The sequence below is a fragment of the Lithobates pipiens genome, unplaced genomic scaffold (assembly GCF_037356315.1).
Source record: "Lithobates pipiens isolate NorthernLeopardFrog02 unplaced genomic scaffold, aLitPip1_a1.2 Scaffold_16, whole genome shotgun sequence".
In the NCBI taxonomy this organism is placed as follows: domain Eukaryota; kingdom Metazoa; phylum Chordata; class Amphibia; order Anura; family Ranidae; genus Lithobates; species Lithobates pipiens.
In genome coordinates, this window is record NW_027507748.1 from 4,746,054 (window position 1) to 4,768,362 (window position 22,309).

At 47.5% G+C, this 22,309-nt stretch overlaps 1 protein-coding gene across 2 annotated transcripts in view; it reads right to left on the reverse strand.

Annotated features, from left to right (window-relative positions):
- The window catches only part of LOC143981553 (T-cell surface antigen CD2-like), an 88,368-nt gene that overhangs the window by 27,230 nt on the left and 38,829 nt on the right, over positions 1-22,309 (reverse strand). For both annotated transcript variants that reach the window (XM_077479497.1, XM_077479498.1), the window contains exon 2: positions 7,171-7,482. In XM_077479497.1, the coding sequence (XP_077335623.1) occupies positions 7,171-7,482 (312 nt within the window). The remainder of the gene's footprint in view (positions 1-7,170; positions 7,483-22,309) is intronic.

Below are 22,309 nucleotides of genomic sequence, written 5' to 3' on the forward strand. Positions count from 1 at the left end.
ATGCATCTGGCACCAGGTATGTAGTGTAGACATGTCACTGGAGAAGTGGTTGAGGGGGTGTACATCTCACCTAGGTTGCTACACAGTGTGAGATGGTAAGTCCAGGATGGATCAGTTTCTCAGCAGCAATATGCTGCTGAGTTGTTATTTAATCTTGCCGGGCCTGGGTTTATATGGAATGGCAGAGGGACCTGTCATTCCACACCCCCCATCCCTCGATCCAGTTCTGGGTTTTGGATCAGGTGAGCTTTGATCCTAATTAGCCTGGGAAGGTAAAGGCTCTGCGGGCCTGCAGGTGGTTGCTCTCAGCCAGGGAAACAAACAGTCTGTGTGTTTGAGGAAGCTGCAAGCACAGCCACTGCTGGAGCTAAAATCCACCCTGCGATATCCAGGCGAAAGACGCTGTGTTTATAAGTGTCAGATAGGTGAGAAGAACCTGTTAGTAAGCGCCCAGCCGGGCTAGGTTGTTTGTTTTTGTTATTATTTTGTTCCTGTTATACACAAGAAGCACGGTGTTGCTGTATATTTTGTTTGTTGGACTGTTTGTACCACGAATAAACGCCAAGGTCTGCTTTATAAAGTCCAAGTCTGCTGTGAACTGTGTCCAAACACACCCTACCCCGGGAAGATCCCTTACAATTGGTGGAGGTAGCGGGCAACACGGTTGCTAGGGGCAACGGTGTGGACAGACTTGGCTACAGCTGCTGATGTTCTGGGTGAAAGCTGCAACTACACTCCAAGAACAGTCCAGCAACATGGAGGAGATGCTGAAGCAGTTTATGCAAGTGAGTTTGCAACAACAGCAGGCTCAGACAGAGGCCAATAGACGACATGAACAGTCCATGGCTGCACAACAGCAGATGCATAAGGAAGAGTTGCAAGCTTTGCGCCAAAGCCAACAACAACTTATCGAGCACCTGATAGTAAATCGAGAGGCGCCTGTGGTGGCTAATCCACCCACAGTGATGGGAGCCGCTCCAGAGATTTTTTTTGGGAGAAGGACTGTGCAGAAAGCGCTGCAAAAGATGACTGCTGAGGACGATGTTGAGGCCTATCTAACAGTATTTGAGCGCGTGGCTGAGCGAGAGAAGTTACCAGCCGCTGAGTGGGCAGAGGTAATTGCGCCCTATTTAACAGGTGAACCTCAAAAGGCCTACTATGACCTCAGTGAGCAAGAGGTTAAGGACTATACTCGGCTAAAAGAGGAGATACTTGCCCGACTAGGAGTTACTACTGCAGTCCGTGCCCGGAGGGTACGCAACTGGAGCTACAGTCTGGACAAATCAGCGAGGTCCCAGATGTATGACCTAATCCATTTGGCAAGAAAGTGGTTGGAGCCAGACACTTCTACTCCTGCACAAATCCTAGAGAAGGTCGTGATGGATCGCTACCTCCGAGCGCTTCCTACTGACCTACAACGCTGGGTGGGACAAGGTGATCCTAAGAATGCAAACGAACTTGTCAACCTTGTGGAGAGGTTCCAGGCGACTGAGGACTACCTCCGTGATGTTCCTGCAGCATCTTCACCTCCCCGGAGCGCCAGATCTGTGCCGTCAGCTGGTAAGAGACTTCCATCTATTGGGGGAGTGTGGAGGGGTGCTGATGGAGGGAAAAGGGCTCAAGTGGTGTCTCAGGGACAAAAGACTGGTGATGGTCCCGGGTGGCTAAGGGGCTCTGAAAAGGACTCCTTGCCAAAGAGACCAGGCCCTATCCAGTGTTGGAGATGCCATGAGGCGGGACACGTGTCTGCCCATTGCCCTCTTACCACTGAACCCATGGAGTGTGACGCTAGCCGGCGTCAGTCGCTGTTTGCGGAACCATCTTGTGCTGCAGTTCCTGGACTAGAGACTGAACCGCAAATCTGCAATATTACCATCAATGACCTTCCCGTTGAGGCGTTAATGGACTCTGGAAGCCTCGTAACCTTGGTGCATGCTAGCCTGGTGGCTGGGGACTTAGAGTCTAAAAAGCATATGAGTGTTGTGTGCATACATGGTGATACAAAAGTGTACCCTATAGTGCTGGCTAAAGTCGGGACTGAACAAGGCACCGTACAATATGAAGTGGGTGTGGTGAAAAACCTCATGCATAATGTAATATTGGGGCGCGATTTTCCATTATTCTGGGCTCTCTGGGGAAAAAAGGAAAATCCCCAAAAGGAGTGAGGATACCTCTAAGGGGGTTGCTTTGTCCACTGTGAATGATAAAAGTGTACAGGATGAAAATGATTGTTTTCCTTTGCAGGTCCTGGCTGGGGAGGAGGAGGCCCCTCCCACTGAGCAAAATATACTAGACTTAGAGGTGTCTAGGGATAATTTTGGCGCTGCACAATTACAGGACCCCACTCTCAAAAATGCGAGAGAGCAGGTTGCTGTAATGAATGGGGTACCTCAGGAACCAGATGCTGAAAAAAGATTTCCACATTTTTCGGTGACTAATGATCTTTTCTATAGAGTCAATAAGGTTAAGGATGAGATTGTGGAACAGCTTCTGGTACCTAAGCCGTACCGGCGTCAGGTGCTTGACATGGCACATAACCATGTTCTTGGGGGACACTTGGGGACTGACAAAACGCGAGAGAGGGTTCTCCAGAGGTTTTTTTGGCCGGCCATATATGATGACATTAAAAAATACTGCGAGTCGTGCCCCACATGTCAGGTTAGTGCCCCAGTGTCACATTTTCGCAGTCCTTTGGTTTCGCTCCCTATTATAGAGGTGCCTTTTGAGCGTATTGCCATGGATTTAGTGGGTCCCGTTGTAAAGTCAGCTAGAGGACACCAGTATATTTTGGTAGTCCTGGATTATGCGACCCGCTATCCTGAGGCTGTACCCTTAAGAAACACTGCATCTAAAACAATTGCACGTGAGTTGTTTTATATGTTCTCTAGGACTGGGATCCCCAAAGAAATCCTAACTGACCAAGGTACGCCATTTATGTCAAAACTGATGAAGGAATTATGCAAACTATTTAAAGTCTCACACATCCGTACCTCTGTATACCACCCCCAGACGGACGGATTGGTGGAGAGATTTAATAAAACTTTGAAACATATGTTGAAGAAAGTGGTGGCAAAAGATGGTCGTGACTGGGATCATTTATTACCCTACCTCATGTTTGCTATTAGGGAAGTGCCCCAAGCGTCCACCGGGTTCTCACCATTCGAGTTGGTCTATGGTCATCACCCTAGGGGTCTACTAGACATTGCAAAAGAGACATGGGAGAGTGAGTCCACCCCATACAAGAGTGTTATTGAGCATGTAGCACAAATGCAGGACCGTATAGCCACTGTAATGCCCCTGGTAAGGGAACACCTCCAGAGAGCTCAAGAGGCCCAAAGTAGAATTTACAACCGGTCCGCAAGAATCAGGACATTCAACCCAGGCGATAGGGTCCTTATACTAGTCCCCACTGTTGAGAGTAAATTCTTAGCGAAGTGGCAAGGTCCTTATGAAATTGTTGAAAAGATCAGTGAGGTGAACTACAAGGTGCACCAACCAGGTAGAAGGAAGCCTTTCCAAGTTTATCACATAAACTTGATCAAGCCCTGGAAAGACAGGGAATCCTTGGTGGCGACAAATACTGTTAATAATTTGTCACCACCAATCCCTCCAGTCAAAGTAGGTGATACTCTATCAGTGTCACAGAAACAGGAGGCTCTGGAATTTTTACAGAAAAACAAAAACAAGTTCTCTGACCTCCCAGGGCGTACCCACCTCATCCATCATCACATTGAAACTGAGCCTAGAAGCAGAGTAAACCTAAAGCCCTATAGGATACCGGAGGCACGTAGGAAAGCCGTATCTGCCGAGGTAAAACGTATGCTTGATCTGGGGGTAATTGAGGTGTCACAGAGTGAATGGTCCAGCCCGATTGTGCTAATCCCAAAGCCCAATGGAACTTGGAGGTTCTGTAACGATTTCAGAAAGTTGAATGAGATCTCCAAGTTCGATGCTTATCCTATGCCCAGGGTAGATGAGTTGATTGAGAAGTTAGGTAACGCCAGGTACATAACCACCCTCGATCTCACAAAGGGCTACTGGCAGATTCCACTTTCTGGCGAGGCTAAAAAGAAAACTGCATTCTCCACCCCTGATGGGCTATTCCAGTATGTAGTGATGCCATTTGGGTTACATGGAGCGCCTGCAACTTTCCAGAGGTTGATGGACTTGATTCTGTGACCACATCGGGATTACTCAGCCGCCTACCTCGATGATGTGGTCATTTTTAGCCCTGATTGGGAAAGTCACCTCTGTAAGGTACAGGCCGTGTTGGATGCCATAAGTGATGCAGGGTTGACCATAAATGCCGAGAAGTGTGCTCTAGCCCTAGAAGAGGCCAAATATCTGGGCTACATTGTTGGGAGAGGATTGATTAAGCCACAGCTAAATAAAATTGAGGCAATACAGAATTGGCCTAGACCCCTGACAAGGAAACAGGTTAGAGCTTTCCTGGGTATTACGGGTTATTACCGTAGATTTGTGCCGAACTTTGCCTCAGTTGCTGCTCCACTAACTGACTTGACAAAGGGCGGAAAGACAGCAATGGTCACGTGGACCCCAGAGGCCGAGAAGGCTTTCCAAAGCCTTAAGTCTGCCTTGTGCCAACCACCTGTGTTAGTTACCCCCAATTTCAGGCGAGAATTTCTGGTCCAGACAGATGCCTCTAACACAGGCTTAGGTGCAGTACTCTCACAAGTAGTGAATGGTGAGGAGCATCCAGTGACGTACTTGAGTAGAAAACTAACCCCGGCCGAGAAAAATTATGCCATTGTGGAGCGAGAATGTTTGGCAATAAAGTGGGCCCTAGAATCGTTAAAGTATTACTTGCTAGGCAGGAAATTCAAGTTGGTGACAGACCATGCCCCCCTAACATGGATGAAGTTAAACAAGGAGAGAAATGCAAGAGTGACTAGATGGTTTCTGTCCTTACAAAACTTTAATTTCACTGTGGAACACAGGCCAGGGAAATTACAGGCAAATGCTGACGCATTGTCAAGGGTGAGTTGTCTGTGGGGACAAAAGGCTCAGCCCTCCGGTCTGAAAAAGAGGGGGGGGATATGTAGACATGTCACTGGAGAAGTGATCGAGGGGGTGTACATCTCACCTAGGTTGCTACACAGTGTGAGATGGTAAGTCCAGGATGGATCAGTTTCTCAGCAGCGATATGCTGCTGAGTTGTTATTTAATCTTGCCGGGCCTGGGTTTATATGGAATGGCAGGTACGTTTGGTAGAGGGACCTGTCATTCCACATCCCCCGATCCAGTTCTGGGTTTTGGATCAGGTGAGCTTTGATCCTAATTAGCCTGGGAAGGTAAAGGCTCTGCGGGCCTGCAGGTGATTGCTCTCAGCCAGGGAAACGAACAATCTGTGTGTTGAAGGAAGCTGCAAGCACAGCCACTGCTGGAGCTAAAACCCTCCCTGCGATATCCAGGCGAAAGACGCTGTGTTTGTAAGTGTCAGATAGGTGAGAAGAACCTGTTTAGTAAGCGCCCAGCCGGGCTAGGTTGTTTGTTTTTGTTATTATTTTGTTCCTGTTATACACAAGAAGCACGGTGTTGCTGTATACTTTGTTTGTTGGACTGTTTGTACCACGAATAAACGCCAAGGTCTGCTTTATAAAGTCCAAGTCTGCTGTGAACTGTGTCCAAACACACCCTACCCCGGGAAGATCCCTTACAGTAGATTAGGGCCCAGGATTAGGTATGGTCTCAGATTCCTAGTGTAGCTATGCAGATTTGGCCATAGCTGCTGCCACCAGTCCTGGTTCATCATCTGTACCTTGAGCCGGATTACCCACAGACTGCCTTATCCTGGTCTCCCGTTATCTGCCCTGGCTGATAACCGATTTTCGTACTGGTTCTGCCCAATGCTGACCTTGGCCTGGCTTCTGATTCTGCTTCCATTTCCTGAATCTGTACCACTGCGTCTCAGTGTTTGCTGACTTCTGTCTGCTCCACTATGTTCCAAGACGCTCCACTTACAAGTTCCTATGATGGCCTCCTGCCTGGGCTCCAGTCCTGCGTCTACAGTGTTCTCCCATCACCGGGGGCATCTTCTACCCAGGACCTTCCACAGACACCCATGTCATTCCTTCTCCTGCTATACTCTGTAAGCAACCCCAGGGCAAATAAACTGAAGGTGTAAGAGAAGCTGTGACAGACCCAACCGGGGCAGGGGGTTTTGAAAAGGGAGTGGAGTGTAGCCTCTTGGCATCTGACTATGGGCCCTGGCATTTGAGGGATCTACAAGCATTCAGGAAGATGTGTTATATAATGCAAGAATGACACCAATGATGGCGCACTATTCCTCCCACTGACACCAATGATGGGGCACTATTCCTCCCACTGACACCAATGATGGGGCACTATTCCTCCCACTGATACCAATGATGGGGCACTATTCCTCCCACTGATACCAATGATGGGGCACTATTCCTCCCACTGATACCAATGATGGGGCACTATTCCTCCCACTGATACCAATGATGGGGCACTATTCCTCCCACTTATACCAATGATGGGGCACTATTCCTCCCACTGACACCAATGATGGGGCACTATTCCTCCCACTGATACCAATGATGGGGCACTATTCCTCCCACTGATACCAGTGATGGGGCACTATTCCTCCCACTGATACCAGTGATGGGGCACTATTCCTCCCACTGATACCAATGATGGGGCACTATTCCTCCCACTTATACCAATGATGGGGCACTATTCCTCCCACTGATACCAATGATGGGGCACTATTCCTCCCACTTATACCAATGATGGGGAGTTATTTCTCCCACTGATACCAATGATGGGGCACTATTCCTCCCACTGACACCAATGATGGGGCACTATTCCTCCCACTGATACCAATGATGGGACACTATTCCTCCCACTGATACCAGTGATGGGGCACTATTCCTCCTACTGATACCAATGATGGGACACCCATATGGGGCATTTTTACTCCTCCATGCCTGAAGAGCCCCATGTTTGAAAACCTTCAGGACCCCTCTATAGAGGGAGATGTGTAGTGTATGTAGTACTGTCAGTAATACAATACAGATGACATTACAGTAAAAGCTGCACCAATCTGAGCTGGTCTGGAGGAAGAGCGCCCCTCGGTGGTATAACATGTGTAACACGTAGCAGTAGACATAATTTGGTGTCACTCACATTGCCCGATCACTATCACTTCTGTATTACACTTCTTTACTCCATCCTTGTCATGCACCTCTGCCAAGTATTTCATTTGCCCCTCTCTTTCCAGGTGTTGAAGATACAGAGTTCCGTTGGGTAGAATTTTGCAGTTACACGCAGAATCCAGGGCTTGTGGAGGATCTCCAGGTTTCTTTCGGCGTAGACGGGTGTTCTCCTTTTTCCACTCCACAGTGTAACTGTCCAATAAGGGGCAGTTGGCTGGAATGTTGAGCTCCACCGGGGAATCCATAGGGAATGTATTTGGGCTCGTTGTCCCTACATCTGCTCCTATTGAGGGAAATGAAAGATTAGTAGGTGAAATATGATCATTGCGTCATTATTACTACTTAAAGTGTTATCTACAGGCTCATCTCTCAACCTTTTCACCCCAAAAGGACAAAAGGAACCCCCATAATAATGGCAGAAGCAGTGTGGGTCAATGGCAGACGCAGTGGTGGCCGGTTGTATATTTTATTGGGGGGTGGCAAACGGTGCACAACCCCCCCCCCCCCCAGTCGGCCGGTCACCCGCACCACTTACCCCGGGCAGCGCTTCCCTCCAACTCCCTCGGCCAATAGGGTAGCTTCTCTTTTTCTTTTCTCCTTTTCAGGACCCGCTTCCTGATCGCTCAGGAGGAGAATCAGTGTGACAATAACGAAAAATTAATTCACTATTGTCACGCAACTGGGTGGGCTTTGGGAGCAGTGCTATGTGTCCCGCGCCCACCCTTTCTTGAAGCCAATTAGAGCCTCAGGCTCTAATCACGTGCTTCAAGAAAAAAAAAAATGCGCTGGACGCATGATGGGAGGGCGGCGCCCATGCATCCCCTATGGGCGGGTCGCCACTGGTCAACGGCAAAAATTGATGGTGTGTATGAAAGCAGAAACCCTTACTATGGTCCTCAGAATGCCACTCTTACTATGGTCATCAGAACTCTACCCTTAATATGGTCCTCAGAATGCCACCCTTACTATGGTCCTCAGAATGCCACCCTTACTATGGTCCTCAGAATGCCACCCTTACTATGGTCCTCAGAATGCCACCCTTACTATGGTCTTCAGAATGCCACCCTTACTATGGTCCTCAGAATGCCACTCTTACTATGGTCATCAGAATTCTACCCTTAATATGGTCCTCAGAATGCCACCCTTACTATGGTCCTCAGAATGCCACCCTTACTATGGTCCTCAGAATGCCACCCTTACTATGGCAGTCAGAATTCCACCCTTACTATGGTCATCAGAATTCAAACCTTACTATGGTCATCAGAATTCCACCCTTACTATGGTCCTTACAATGCCCCCCTTACTTTGGTCCTCAGAATGCCACCCTTACTTTGGTCCTCAGAATGCCGCCCTTACTATGGTAATCAGAATTCCACCCTTACTATGGTCATCAGAATGCCACCTTTACTATGGTCCTCAGAATGCCACCCTTACTATGGTCCTCAGAATACCACTCTTACTATGGTCCTCAGAATGCCACCCTTTCTATGGTCCTTAGAATGCCCCCCTTACTATAGTCATCATAATGCCACCCTAACTATGGTCCTCAGAATGCCACCCTAACTATGGTCCTCAGAATCCCACCCTTACTATGGTCATCAGAATGCCACCCTTACTATGGTCCTCAGAATGCCACCCTTACTATGGTCCTCAGAATGCCACCCTTACTATGGTCCTCAGAATTCCACCCTTACTATGGTAATCAGAATTCCACCCTTACTATGGTCATCAGAATGCCACCTTTACTATGGTCCTCAGAATGCCACCCTTACTATGGTCCTCAGAATGCCACCCTTACTATGGTCCTCAGAATCCCACTCTTACTATGGTCCTCAGAATGCCACCCTTACTATGGTCCTTAGAATGCCACCCTTACTATGGTCCTCAGAATGCCCCCCTTACTATGATCCTTAGAATGCCACCCTTACTATGGTCCTCAGAATTCCACCCTTACTATGGTCCTCAGAATGCCCCCCTTACTATGGTAATCAGAATGCCACCTTTACTATGGTCCTCAGAATGCCACCCTTACTATGGTAATCAGAATGCCACCCTTACTATGGTAATCAGAATGCCACCTTTACTATGGTCCTCAGAATGCCACCCTTACTATGGTCATCAGAATGCCACCTTTACTATGGTCCTCAGAATGCCACCCTTACTATGGTCATCAGAATGCCACCTTTACTATGATCCTCAGAATTCCACCCTTACTATGGTCCTCAGAATGCCACCCTTACTATGGTCCTTAGAATGCCCCCCTTACTATAGTCATCATAATGCCCCCCTAACTATGGTCCTCAGAATGCCCCCCTAACTATGGTCCTCAGAATGCCACCCTAACTATGGTCCTCAGAATGCCCCCCTAACTATGGTCCTCAGAATGCCCCCCTAACTATGGTCCACAGAATGCCACCCTTAGTATGGTCCACAGAATGCCACCCTTAGTATGGTCCACAGAATGCCACCCTTAGTATGGTCCACAGAATGCCACCCTTAGTATGGTCCACAGAATGCCACCCTTAGTATGGTCCACAGAATGCCACCCTTAGTATGGTCCACAGAATGCCACCCTTAGTATGGTCCACAGAATGCCACCCTTAGTATGGTCCGCAGAATGCCACCCTTAGTATGGTCCACAGAATGCCACCCTTAGTATGGTCCACAGAATGCCACCCTAACTATGGTCCGCAGAATGTAGCCAAATTTACAAATCACAATTGTAGCGAATTTCAACGAATCCGAAATAAATGATAATGAAACAAATTATCCGAATTCAAATATGAATTCAAACTCGAAATGGAAACATATTGCAACAAATACAGTAAGGTATTAAAGTGAAATAAGATGATTCCTAGGTTGCTTTATAGAATAGAATAGAATAAAACAGAATAGAATCATATAGAATGGAAAATAAAAGAACAAAAAAGAATAGAATATAAAGGAATAAAATAGAATAAAAAAAGGATAGAATAGAAAATTAAAGAATAGAATATAAAAGAATATAATAGAATCAAAAACAATTAGAGTAGAATAGAACAGAATAAAATAACATAGAACGAATATAGCCATCTTCCGAAATTCGAATTTCAAATATAAAAGAATAAAATCAAAAGAATATAGCCGTCTTCTAGAATACAAATTTCAAATAAAATAGAAAGAATATAAACATCTTCCAAAATTCAAATTTCAAATAGAATAGAACAAAATAAACAGAATATAGCTGTCTTCCGAAATTTGAATTCAGAATAGAATAGAATGAAATGGAAAGTTTATAGCCATCTTCCAAAATCCAAATTTCGAATTCGGAACGATTCAATATTTTCGATTCAAATTCAAATAGTTTTGAATCTGGTCAAAAACGAATAAACAAAACTAAACTAAATGAATTTCATTATGAATACAACAAAACGAGTAACTCAACAAATTGATCCGAAACGAAAGAAAACACATTTTATTTTCATTCTGCATGTCTAGCTGAAAATAGAATTCAATTGTTCTGATCCCGCCGGCTTCACCAAGACATGTTGGACCTGGAACTGTGTAAGCAGGGATCTCAATCAGCCGGAACCCGGAGAAACCTCCATAGCAGGGATTTCAAACTCAATTTTAAAGGCAGGGCGCCGGACGCATGGATTATTTTTTTTTTCAGAAGCACGTGATTGGAGCCTGAGGCTCTAATTGGCTTAAAAAAGGTTGCTCTGAAGGTCACCCCCTGTTGTGTGACATTAGTGAATACATTTTCGCTAATGTCTTCCTGTTTCCCCTCCCGGCCAATCAGGAAGTGGTTCCTGAGACTCCATTGGCCGGAGTCTGAAGACCCGATTGGTCAGGAGGAGAAGTGATGGCTGGGACAAGGAGGAAAGACTCAGTTAGACTTACCGGTGACGGTATTTCTAAGAGCCTTTCAGGACAACCCCGGAGAGAGTAGCTCCACCTTGCAATCAGGAAACACATGCCCACTTTAAAAACACCTCCTCCTCCTCCATGGCTTCAGTTATTGTGGCCTTCCGACGCTGGAAAACAAAGCACAGAAAGCACAACACCATGGTAGAACTTAATACATTTACTAAGCATAACCTAGGGAGGGAAGTAACGGTTGTCCTGAAAGGCTCTTAGAAATACCGTCACCGGTAAGTCTAACTGAGTCTTTCTCAAATCGCCTTTCAGGACAACCCCGGAGAGGATAACCGAGAAACTTACCCTAGGGCGGGACTACTGCCTGCAGTACCTTCCTGCCGAAGGCCTGATCTGCTGCAGACAGTAGATCTAACCGGTAATGCCGGAGAAATGTCGAATAACTGGACCAAGTGGCAGCCTTGCAGATTTGTTCAGGCGTGGCACCGGCCCTTTCAGCCCAGGAAACTGCCGTGGATCTAGTAGAGTGGGCAGCAATCCCTGAGGGAGGTATTTCTCCTTTTGCTTTATAGGCTTCTGTTATAGCCAACTTAAGCCACCTACCCAGCGTACTTTTAGAAGCTTTCTCCCCCTTGCGTGATCCAGAAAATATCACAAAGAGGGCGTTTGATTTTCTAAATTCTTTAGTAACTTTCAGAAACTGTAATAGACACCTTCTCACATCCAATGTGTGAAAAACTTCCTCTCCTGCATTTGCTGGGCTTGCAGAGAATGTAGGTAACACTATTTCCTGTGATCGATGGAAAGTTAAGGATACTTTCGGTAGGAATGCTGGATCCGTCCTCAGTACCACCCTGTCCTGATAAATTCTAAGGAAGGGTTCTGTAATAGCTAGAGCTTGTAGCTCGCTGACTCTCCTGGCCGAGGTGATGGCCACCAAAAAGATTGTTTTTAAAACCACCTTCTGTAAAGAAGCTTCTTGTAAGGGTTCAAACGGTGCTCCCGAGAGACCCTGTAAAACTGTAGACAAATCCCAACTGGGAAAGTCTTTAAGGGCTACTGGTCTATTTCGAGCAAGAGCCCTAAAAAATCTAGAAATTAAAGTTTCTTTAGATAAAGTCTTTTCAAAGAAAACTGATAAGGCAGCCACCTGAGTCTTCAGGGTACTGGCTGCGAGACCCTTCTCCATTCCTTCATGGAGAAACTCCAAGACGGACACCGTGCTCTTGACCTTGAGTTCTCTAGAACTGCACCAGGAGTTGAACTTTTTCCAGACCTTCATGTAAATTGCCTGTGTAACTGCCTTCCTACTGGACAGCAGGGTCTTTACTACTTTATCTGAGAGACCTTTAGCCTTTAACAGGTCCTCCTCAGAAACCAGGCGGTTAGCTGCAGGAGTTCCACTTCTGGATGACTTACTGTCCCCTGGGATAACAGATCTTTTCTGAGTGGTAACCTCCATGGGGGCTTCGAGGCTAGGTTTCGAAGACCCGCGAACCAGGGTCTTTTTGGCCAAAAAGGAGTGACTAGTATTAAGTCTGTCCTTTCTTCCCTGAATTTCCTCAGTACTAGTGGAATTAGAGGAAAGGGGGGAAAGGCATAGCACAGCTGGTAATGCCAGGGGTGAGCGAATGCATCCAACCCTATTGCTGCATCTCCTCGGTGAAGAGAAAAGAATCTGTCCACCTTTGAGTTCTGCTGGCTGGCAAAAAGGTCTACCTGAGGAACCCCCCAGGCCTCGGAGATCATCAGGAACACTTCCTGATTCAGACTCCATTCTGCCTCTAGCAATTTGCGCCTGCTTAGGAGGTCCGCAAACAAATTCTGAGAGCCCTTCAGATGCACTGCCGATAGTGAGGCTGTGTTCTGTTCTGCCCAGGCTAACAACAGATTGGCCAGCTCCATCAAGCTCCTGCTTCTGGTTCCCCCTTGCTTCATAATGTAGGTAACCGCTGTTGTGTTGTCTGACAACACCTGAACATGGTGGCCTCTCAAACTCTGCTGAAATGCCACTAAACCCAGAAAGATCGCCTTCAACTCCCTCCAGTTGGATGATCTTTGAGCTTCCTGTTTGGACCAGACCCCCTGAGATGTCTGACCATCCAGATGGGCTCCCCAGCCCCAGGCACTTGCGTCTGTAGTAAGGCGCTTGTCCACAGGAAAGGTCCACACCAGGCCCCTTGAGAGGTTTGCCTGGTCTCTCCACCACCAAAGAGCCCTTTTCGTCTTTGACGAAATTTTTAGCTGTTTTTCCAAAGGATCCTGATGGGACCAGCTTGACAGAACCTCCCTCTGAAGGGGTCTGGAATGGAACCTGGCCCACTGAACAGCCGGGATTGCTGCCGTAAGCAGGCCCAGAACTGCCATAGCCATCCTGACTGAGACTGTCTGGTTGCTCTGTATCCGCTGTACAGCTAGCTGTAACTTTTCCTGTTTTTCCAACGGCAGGAAAACTTTCTGGAGAATCGAATTTAATGTATACCCCAGAAATTTCATTTCCTGTGAGGGGGTCAGGATTGACTTCTCTAGGTTTAGAAGCCATCCCAGGCCCTCGAGGTGAGACTGGGCCCTCTGGAGATTGACTAGGACCTGCTCCCTGGAGTCTGCAAAAAACAAAAGGTCGTCCAGATAAGGAACAACTGGAATCCCCTTCAATTTCAGGGGTTCCAAAGCCTCTGCCATAATCTTCGTAAAGACCCTGGGAGAGGACGAGAGTCCGAACGGCAGAGCCCTGAATTGGAGGTGCCATACCGAACTCCCTACCTTCAATGCCAGGCGCAGGAACTGCTGCGATGCCTGATGAATTGGTATATGAAGGTAGGCATCCCTTAGGTCCAGGGATGCCATGAAGCATTCTGGGGTCAACAGCTTTGTGATGGAGAAAATTGTATCCATCCTGAAATGTTTGTACCGAATGAACCTGTTCAGGAATTTCAGATTCAGGATTAGACGGTACTTCCCTGAGGGTTTTTTCACCAGAAAAATATGTGAATAAAAACCCCCGCCCTGCTGGCTTACTGGGACTTGAATCAGAACCTCTTGCTGTATCAGCTCCTGTAACAACAGCTTCATTGCAGAGGCCTTCTCCTGATCCCTTGGCAATGTTGTCACATAAAACCTGCTCGGGGGTGGTTCTGAAAACTCCAACCTGTACCCCTGATCGACAACGCTCTTCACGAACAGATTTGGAGACAGCCTGTCCCATTGTTCGCGAAAAGCTGACAGTCTCCCCCCCACTGGGGAGATATTGTCACTTGTTCTTAGGGGACTGCTCTGGGGGAGATCTAAAGAGGACTCCACCCCTGCCTTTGCCCTTCTGTGAACCCCATCTGCTCTTGTGCTCCTGGTCTTTTTTATGGGACTGCTGAAAAGCACGAAAATTCTTTTTAGCCATCTGCTTTTTCTTAACTGGAAAAGCCTTCTTTTTATCGGCTGTTCTATCCAGCACAGACTCTAAATCAGGACCAAAGAGCAAGTCACCCGAGAAGGGAAGACCACACAGCTTGACCTTAGAGGCAGTGTCCCCAGACCATGTTTTCAGCCAAACTGCTCTCCTGGCTGAATTTACAAGAGCCGAAGACCTAGCGGCCAGTTTAACCGATTCTGCTGATGCATCCGCCATGTATTTGACTGCATTCAGGATCAATGGAAAGGACTCTAAGAGATCCTTGCGGGGTGTCCCCGCCTCAATATGGCTCTTCAGCTTCTCTACCCAACATTCCAGATTCCTGGCCACCACCGTAGCTGCCATTGCTGGTTTTAGACTGACTGACGCAGCATCCCAAGCTTTTTTAAGGATGGAGTCAGCTTTTTTGTCCATTGGGTCTTTAAGGATCCCCATATCTTCAAAGGCTAGATCCGTTCGTCTGGATACCTGCGAGAAAGCTGCATCGACTCTGGGTTTTTTGTTCCAAACCTCTGAGTCCTTATCTTCGAAGGGAAACCTTCTTTTGAGAGCTTTAGAGAAGAAAGGGGCTTTTTCTGGGTCCTTCCACTCCTTTCTCACTGAGTCTGAGAGGACCCTGTGGACAGGAAAAACTCGCCGTTTTGTTTCGTCCAACCCCTGGTACATTTTGTCATGAACTGACAGTTGTACTCTTTCTTCCTGAATTTCTAGAGTAGTGTAGATTGCTTTTAAAATATCATCTACTTCCTCTAGTGATAGCTTGAATTTGGAGCCCCTGCTATCTTCTTCCTCTTCCTCCTCCTCAGAATCCCTGAAGGAGATGAGAGTACTACCCCCTTCGTCTCCAGACTCTTCAGTTTCCACCTGTCTGGATGACGACGCCCTGGGGCTGGGCGGTAAGTTCTGAGGCTCGGTCTGTGCGGGAGGGTTTTGTATCAGGATGGACTTGACTGAACTCAAAGAGTTTGTCAGCTCTTTAACCGAAGAAAACAAATCCTTATATTGTTGAGATGTTTCCTCTTCCACCAATTCTCTGATACAATTTCTGCACATTGCCTTCTGCCATGAATCTCTGAGGGGGGTTTTGCAGGAAGGACATTTTCTCTGACCTGGTCTAGCTTTTCCTAGTGATTTTTCCTGAAACGACATACAGGTTTAATTCACTAAAAGCTCTCAACAACCAGTTGCTTAACACCAAGCCAGTGCAGAGACCCACCACCAAACAGACCTACTAGTGAGACCCCAGAACTAGGCTGCAAAAGGTCAGAGCGAAGTCCACCTCTGACCTGCAGCGACAGGCCCCCAAGAGGGGGGAACAAACAAAGACATACCCACAGTAAAGCAGAGGGTGCCAGTGCACCTTACGTACCTGGGCTGGACCGGTGCTGGGGGCGCCTGTCTCCGCCATAGCTGGCTTGCACTCTTCCATCGTTTGAGTGAGGCAGCTATTTTACAAACAGCTCTCATTTTAAATTTTCCCGGCCGCCGCGTCATCAAGGCCGGCCGGAAGCGGAAGCACACGGTCACCTGACCCGCCCCATGACCCCTGCGTTCCAGGCGCTGAACCACGGCGCCACGCCCCCTCAGAGCGCCCGCGCGTCACCGTGAACGACGCCGTCGCCGCCCGGGACCCGGCGCCGAAAACGGAGCCATGCCGCTGACCTGCAGCGGCCTCCGCCAGCAACAGAGCCCTCCCTGTGCTAACAAGCGGACACCGGGCACCCGACGCCGGCACTCCGAGGGTCCTTACTCCCGTGAGATGGCGGGACCAGGAGCTCCAGGAGTCCTCTCCCCGTGGAGATGCTGCTGGGGGTCAAAGAGAAACAACCTGCAACAAAAGGTAAGCCTTACTCCCCTGCAGAGAGTGTAGCTCTCCCTGGTTCAGGCACATGCTTCCTCCAAGGAGGAAACACAATAACTGAAGCCATGGAGGAGGAGGAGGTGTTTTTAAAGTGGGCATGTGTTTCCTGATTGCAAGGTGGAGCTACTCTCTCCGGGGTTGTCCTGAAAGGCGATTTGAGAAAGTAAGTGGGTAAGTGCAGGGTGGCTGGGGGCCTGGCGGGCAAGAGGGTGAGCCGGCAACTGGGGGGGGGGGGGGGGGTTGGAGGTGTTGTCAATGGTGTATGGTGGCGGGCTGGAGCGACGGGGGGGGTTGGTTTGGGGTGGCGGGCTGCAGCGACGGGGTGGGGTCTGTGGTCAGGTCTGTCTCCCGCCTGCCCCCCTCCCCCTAGCAGATGGAGCACCAGCCGCCATTGCTCACATAAGACCAGAGTGCCCAGGGCAGCTGCCTCTCCTGCTCACCCCTTGTCCCGCCCTGGTGCCCACCTACAAGCTGGCAGGAGTACTGGAAGAAGGAGAATTGGTGTTTGGACGATTTTAGCTTGCAAATTGAATTTATGCTTGGGGGGGGGGGGGGTAATTGTGCGGATTAGTGCTCACATTTATTTGAAAGTGAAGGGAGAGGATTTTTGCTGACACAAAACACTCATCCATTTTTGGGGGGGGGGCACCATTGGGCATCTTTGCCCCAGGCACTAGATGACCTCGCCTCTGCACTGTTCACCAGCTCCACACATTGACACCCCGCCGATCGGTGGGATCACAGATAACGTCCCCAAAGGCCGTCCCACCAAAAGCAGTCACACTTCACATACCCAGCGTATCTTTGTATAACCACCTCAGCTCTGGAAGGTTTTACCCCCCACGCCGTGACCAGGCCATTATTTGCTTTTAAGCACTGCGCTACGTTAACTGGTAATTGTTCAGTCATGTGATGTTGTGCCTACATAACATTTATATCATTCTGTTCACACGGATATCGCTTCCGTTTGGTGGTATCTGATCACCTCGGGGGAGGTTATTATTTTTTTATTATTATATAAATGAAAAAAGATTTTTTTTTTTTACTTTCTGCTTTAACCACTTGCTTCCCGGGCACATATACCCCCCTCCTGCCCAGGACAATTTTTCTTTCAGCGCTCTCACACTTTGAATGACAATTATGCGGTCATACAACACTGTACACATAGGACTGATAGGCACTGATAGGCGATAAGCTGCACTGATGGGCACTGATAGGCGGCACTGATAGGCGATAAGCTGCACTGATAGGCGATAAGCTGCACTGATGGGCACTGATAGGCTGCACTGATAGGCACTGATAGGCGATAAACTACACTGATGGGCACTGATAGGCAACACTGATAGGCACTGATAAGCAATAAGCTGCACTGATAGGTGATAAGCTGCACTGATGGACACTGATAGGTGGCACTGATAGGCACTGATAGGCGATAAGCTGCACTGATAGTCGATAAGCTGCACTGATGGGCACTGATAGGCGGCACTGATAGGCACTGATAGGCGATAAGCTGCAATGATGGGCACTGATAGGCGGCACTGATAGGCAATAAGCTGCACTGATGGGCACTGATAGGCAACACTGATAGGCACTGATAGGTGATAAGTTGCACTGATAGGCACTGATAGGCGATAAGCTGCACTGATGGGCACTGATAGGCGGCACTGATAGACACTGATAGGCGATAAGCTACACTGATGAGCACTGATAGGCAGCACTGATAGGTGATAAGCTGTACTGATGGGCACTGATAGGCACTGATAAGCGATAAGCTGCACTGATGGGCACTGATAGGTGGCACTGATAGGCGATAAGCTGCACTGATAGGTGATAAGCTGCACTGATGGGCACTGATAGGCAGCACTGATAGGCACTGATAGGCGATAAGCTGCACTGATGGGCACTGATAGGCGGCACTGATACGCAATAAGCTGCACTGATGGGCAACACTGATAGGCAATGATAGGCGATAAGCTGCACTGATGGGCACTGATAGGCAACACTGATAGGCACTGAAAGGCGATAAGCTGCACTGATGGGCACTGATTGGTGGCACTGATAGGCACCGATAGACGATAAGCTGCACTGATGGGCACTGATGGTCGGCACTGATAGGCAATAAGCTGCACTGATGGGCACTGATAGGCAACACTGATAGGCACTGATAGGCGATAAGCTGCACTGATGGACACTGATAGGCGATAAGCTGCACTGAAGGGCACTGATAGGCGATAAGCTGCACTGATGGGCACTGATAGGCGGCACTGATAGGCAATAAGCTGCACTGATAGGCTCTGATAAGGCAGCACTGAGGGGCACTGATAGGCTGCACTGATGGGTACTGATAAAGCAGCACTGATGGGCACTGATAGGTGGCACCAATGGACATTAATAGGTGGCACTGAAGGGTACTGATAGGTGGCACTGATGGGCACTGATAGGCAGCACTGATAGGTGGCACTGATAGGCAACATTGATAGGTGGCACCGATTGGAAGCGATAGTAGGTGGCAATGCTGGGCACTGCTTAGCAGTACTGATGGGCACTGGTAGGTGGCACTGATGGGCATTGGTGGGTGGTACTGGTGGGCACTGCTTATCAGTACTGATGTGCACTGGTAGATGACACTGGTGGGAACTGGTAGGTGGCACTGGTGGGCACTGGTAGGTGGCACTGGTGGGCACTGCTTAGCAGCTTAGAAACAGTGACTGTCATTGGCTGACAGCTGATCATGTGGTAAAGAGCAGGGACACTGATCACAGAGTGCACTGCCCGTGGCAGCGTGAGTAGGGGAGGACATACAGGGACGCCCTCCCAGCAATACAAGTCTGTGCTGTAGCCGGCTTTTGGCTTTTGCACGGGCGTGAAGATGTATTCTTCTACATGTCTTTGGTACAAAAAAACAATAATGCCGCGTACACACGATCGAAATTTCGGCCAGCAAAAGACAGGATGAGAGCTTTTCATCGGAAAATGCGACCGTGTGTACGCTCCATCGGAATTTAGCTGGTCGAAATCCCGCCAGCAAAAATTTGAGAGCGTGTTCTCAATTTTTCCAACGGAAAAACTTTCTATCGGAAATTCCGATCGTGTGTGTGTGGCATAAGCGTATATTGATTATTCAGCATGAAAGTTAACTGACACTGGCATTTCCAGTGATCAGTGATAATAATATGCACTGTCACTGTACTAATGACACTGTCTGGGAAGGAGTTACCATCTAGGGGTGATCAAAGGGTTAACCCACATGCCTAACAATGTGTAGTGTGCACTGCATTTACCAATCAGCGAGCCACATCTCCCATCTTAGCAATCACTCCCAGGGACCACATTTAACCTCTTGATCGCCCCCTAGTGATAATTCCTTCCCTGCCAGTGTCATTAGTACAGTGACAGTGCATATTTTTAGCACTGATTACCGTAATAATGTCACTGGTTCCCAAAATAGTGTAAAAAAATGTCAGTTAGGTGTCCGATCTGTCCACCACAATGTCACAGTCCCGCAAAAAATTGCTGATCACAGAAATTACTAGTATGAAAAAAATTTAATAATAAAAATGCCGTAAATCTATCCCCTATTTTGCAGACGCTATAACTTTTGCGCAAACCGATCAATGTACACTTACTGAGATTTAGTTTTTTACCAAAAATGTGTAGAAGAATATATATCGGCCTAAACTGAGGAAGAAGTTTGTTTTTTTTATATTTTTTGGGGGATATTTATTATAGCAAAAATGTAAAAATATTGTTTTTTTTTTTCAAAATTTACGCTCTTTTTTTGTTTATAGCGCAAAAAATAAAAAAATAAAAACCGCAGAGGTGATCAAATACCACCAAAAGAAATCTCTATTTGTGGAAAAAAAAAGGACGTCAATTTTGTTTAGGTACAACGTTGCACGACCGCGCAATTGTCAGCTAAAGCAAGGCAGTGCGGTATCGCGAAAAATGGCCTGGTCATTAAGGGGGGTAAATCTTTTCCAGGTCCTTAAGTGATTAAAGTGCCTTGCGTTCGCTCGCACGCAGAATCGAACGCATACGTAGGTCGCGTCCACATATGTAAACGACATTCAAACCCCACATGTGAGGTATCGCTGCGAACGTCAGAGCGAGAGCAATAATTCTAGCAAAAGACCTCCTATGTAACTGCAAACTAGTAACCTGTAAAAAAAAGGTTAAAGCCTCGCCTATGGAGATTTTTAAGTATACCGAAGTTTGGCGCCATTCTACGAGCGTGCACAATTTTAAAGCGTGACATGTTAGGTATCTATTTACTCGGCGTAGCATCATCAATAAATTGGGCTAATTTTAGTTTTATTTTATTTTATTTTAAATTCATGGCAGTGCTCCCCCTCCCCCAAAAAACTGCGTTTGAAAAATTGCTGCGCAAATACCATGTGACATAAAAAGTTGCAACAACCGCTGTTTTATTCCCTAGGGATCTCTGTTAATAAATAAATAAATATACTGTGTATATATATATATATATATATATATAAAATATATATATATATATATATATATATATATATTCTTTTTTTTTCAGACATTTTCCCTCCTTGGTGTCATGTGACTCATTAGTGTTAGAAGGTCTCAGGTGTGAATGGGGAGCAGGTGTGTTACATTTGGTGTTATCGCTCTCACTCTCATACTGGTCACTGAAAGTACAACATGGCAACTCATGGCAAAGAACTCTCTGAGGATCTGAAAACACAAATTGTTGCTCTTCATAAAGATGGCCTAGGCTATAAGAAGATTGCCAAGACCCTGAAACTGAGCTGCAGCACGGTGGCCAAGACCATACAGCGGTATAACAGGACAGGTTCCCCTCAGAACAGGCCTCGCCATGGTCCACCAAAGAAGTTGAGGTCACGTGCTCAGCGTCATATCCAGTGGTTGTCTTTGGGAAATAGACGTATGAGTGCTGCCAGCATTGCTGCAGAGGTTGTAGGGGTGGGGGGGGGGTCAGCCTGTCAGTGCTCAGACCATACACCGCACACTGCATCAATTTGGTCTGCATGGCTGTCATCTCAGAAGGAAGCCTCTTCTAAAGATGATGCACAAGAAAGACCACAAACAGTTTGCTGAAGACAAGCAGGCTAAGGAGATGGATTACTGGAACCATGTCCTGTGGTCTGATGAGACCAAGATAAAGGTATTTGGTGTCAGATGGTGACAAGCGTGTGTGGGGGCAACCAGGTGAGGAGGACAAAGACAAGTGTGTCTTGTCTACAGTCAGGCATGGTGGTGGGGGTGTCATGGTCTGGGGCTGCATGAGTGCTGCCGGCACTGGGGGGCTACAGATCATTGCGGGGACCATGAATGCCAACATGTACTGTGACATACTGTGGTAGCAATTTGGCTGCTATGCACACAGCTTCACTACCTACTTTGTGCTTCCAATAAGCACCCATTTCCGTCTTAATGATATAATGCTTTCAGGTTACCTTCCAACACATTCATGCCAATGAACAGACTCAACCATCCTTCTACGTTCTCAGTTCCATCGTCAGCCAGCCAGAGCGAGCCCTTGACCAAGCTTTTTATTTACTTTTTCCCACTCGAAGCCACGCCCTGGAGGGTTTGCCTCCAACAGCTGAACACCTCCCACAAAGGATGTGACCTCACAGCAGTAACAGGATGTTAATGCCCATATAAGGACAATACAATACAATACCATACAATACCATACAAAACCAATGAACGATGATTATAATTCCGTTGATAGAAATCCTTAATATATACATTGTTCCAGAGAACAATGTATACTTGGATAATTCTTCATCTCTTGTGAATGGAAAGCTATCTACAGATGTGCACCGCCAATCTCCATGTGCTGATCAGACACAGCAGAGACGATGTGCACACATCCGCACACAACCAATGCCTGCAGAGCCAGCATATGTCCCCAGACGATCGTCTGTACAATGTACAGGGGCCCTTTTGCTGGTGGACATACCCCCACTCCGCAAACACATTTCTTTCCAA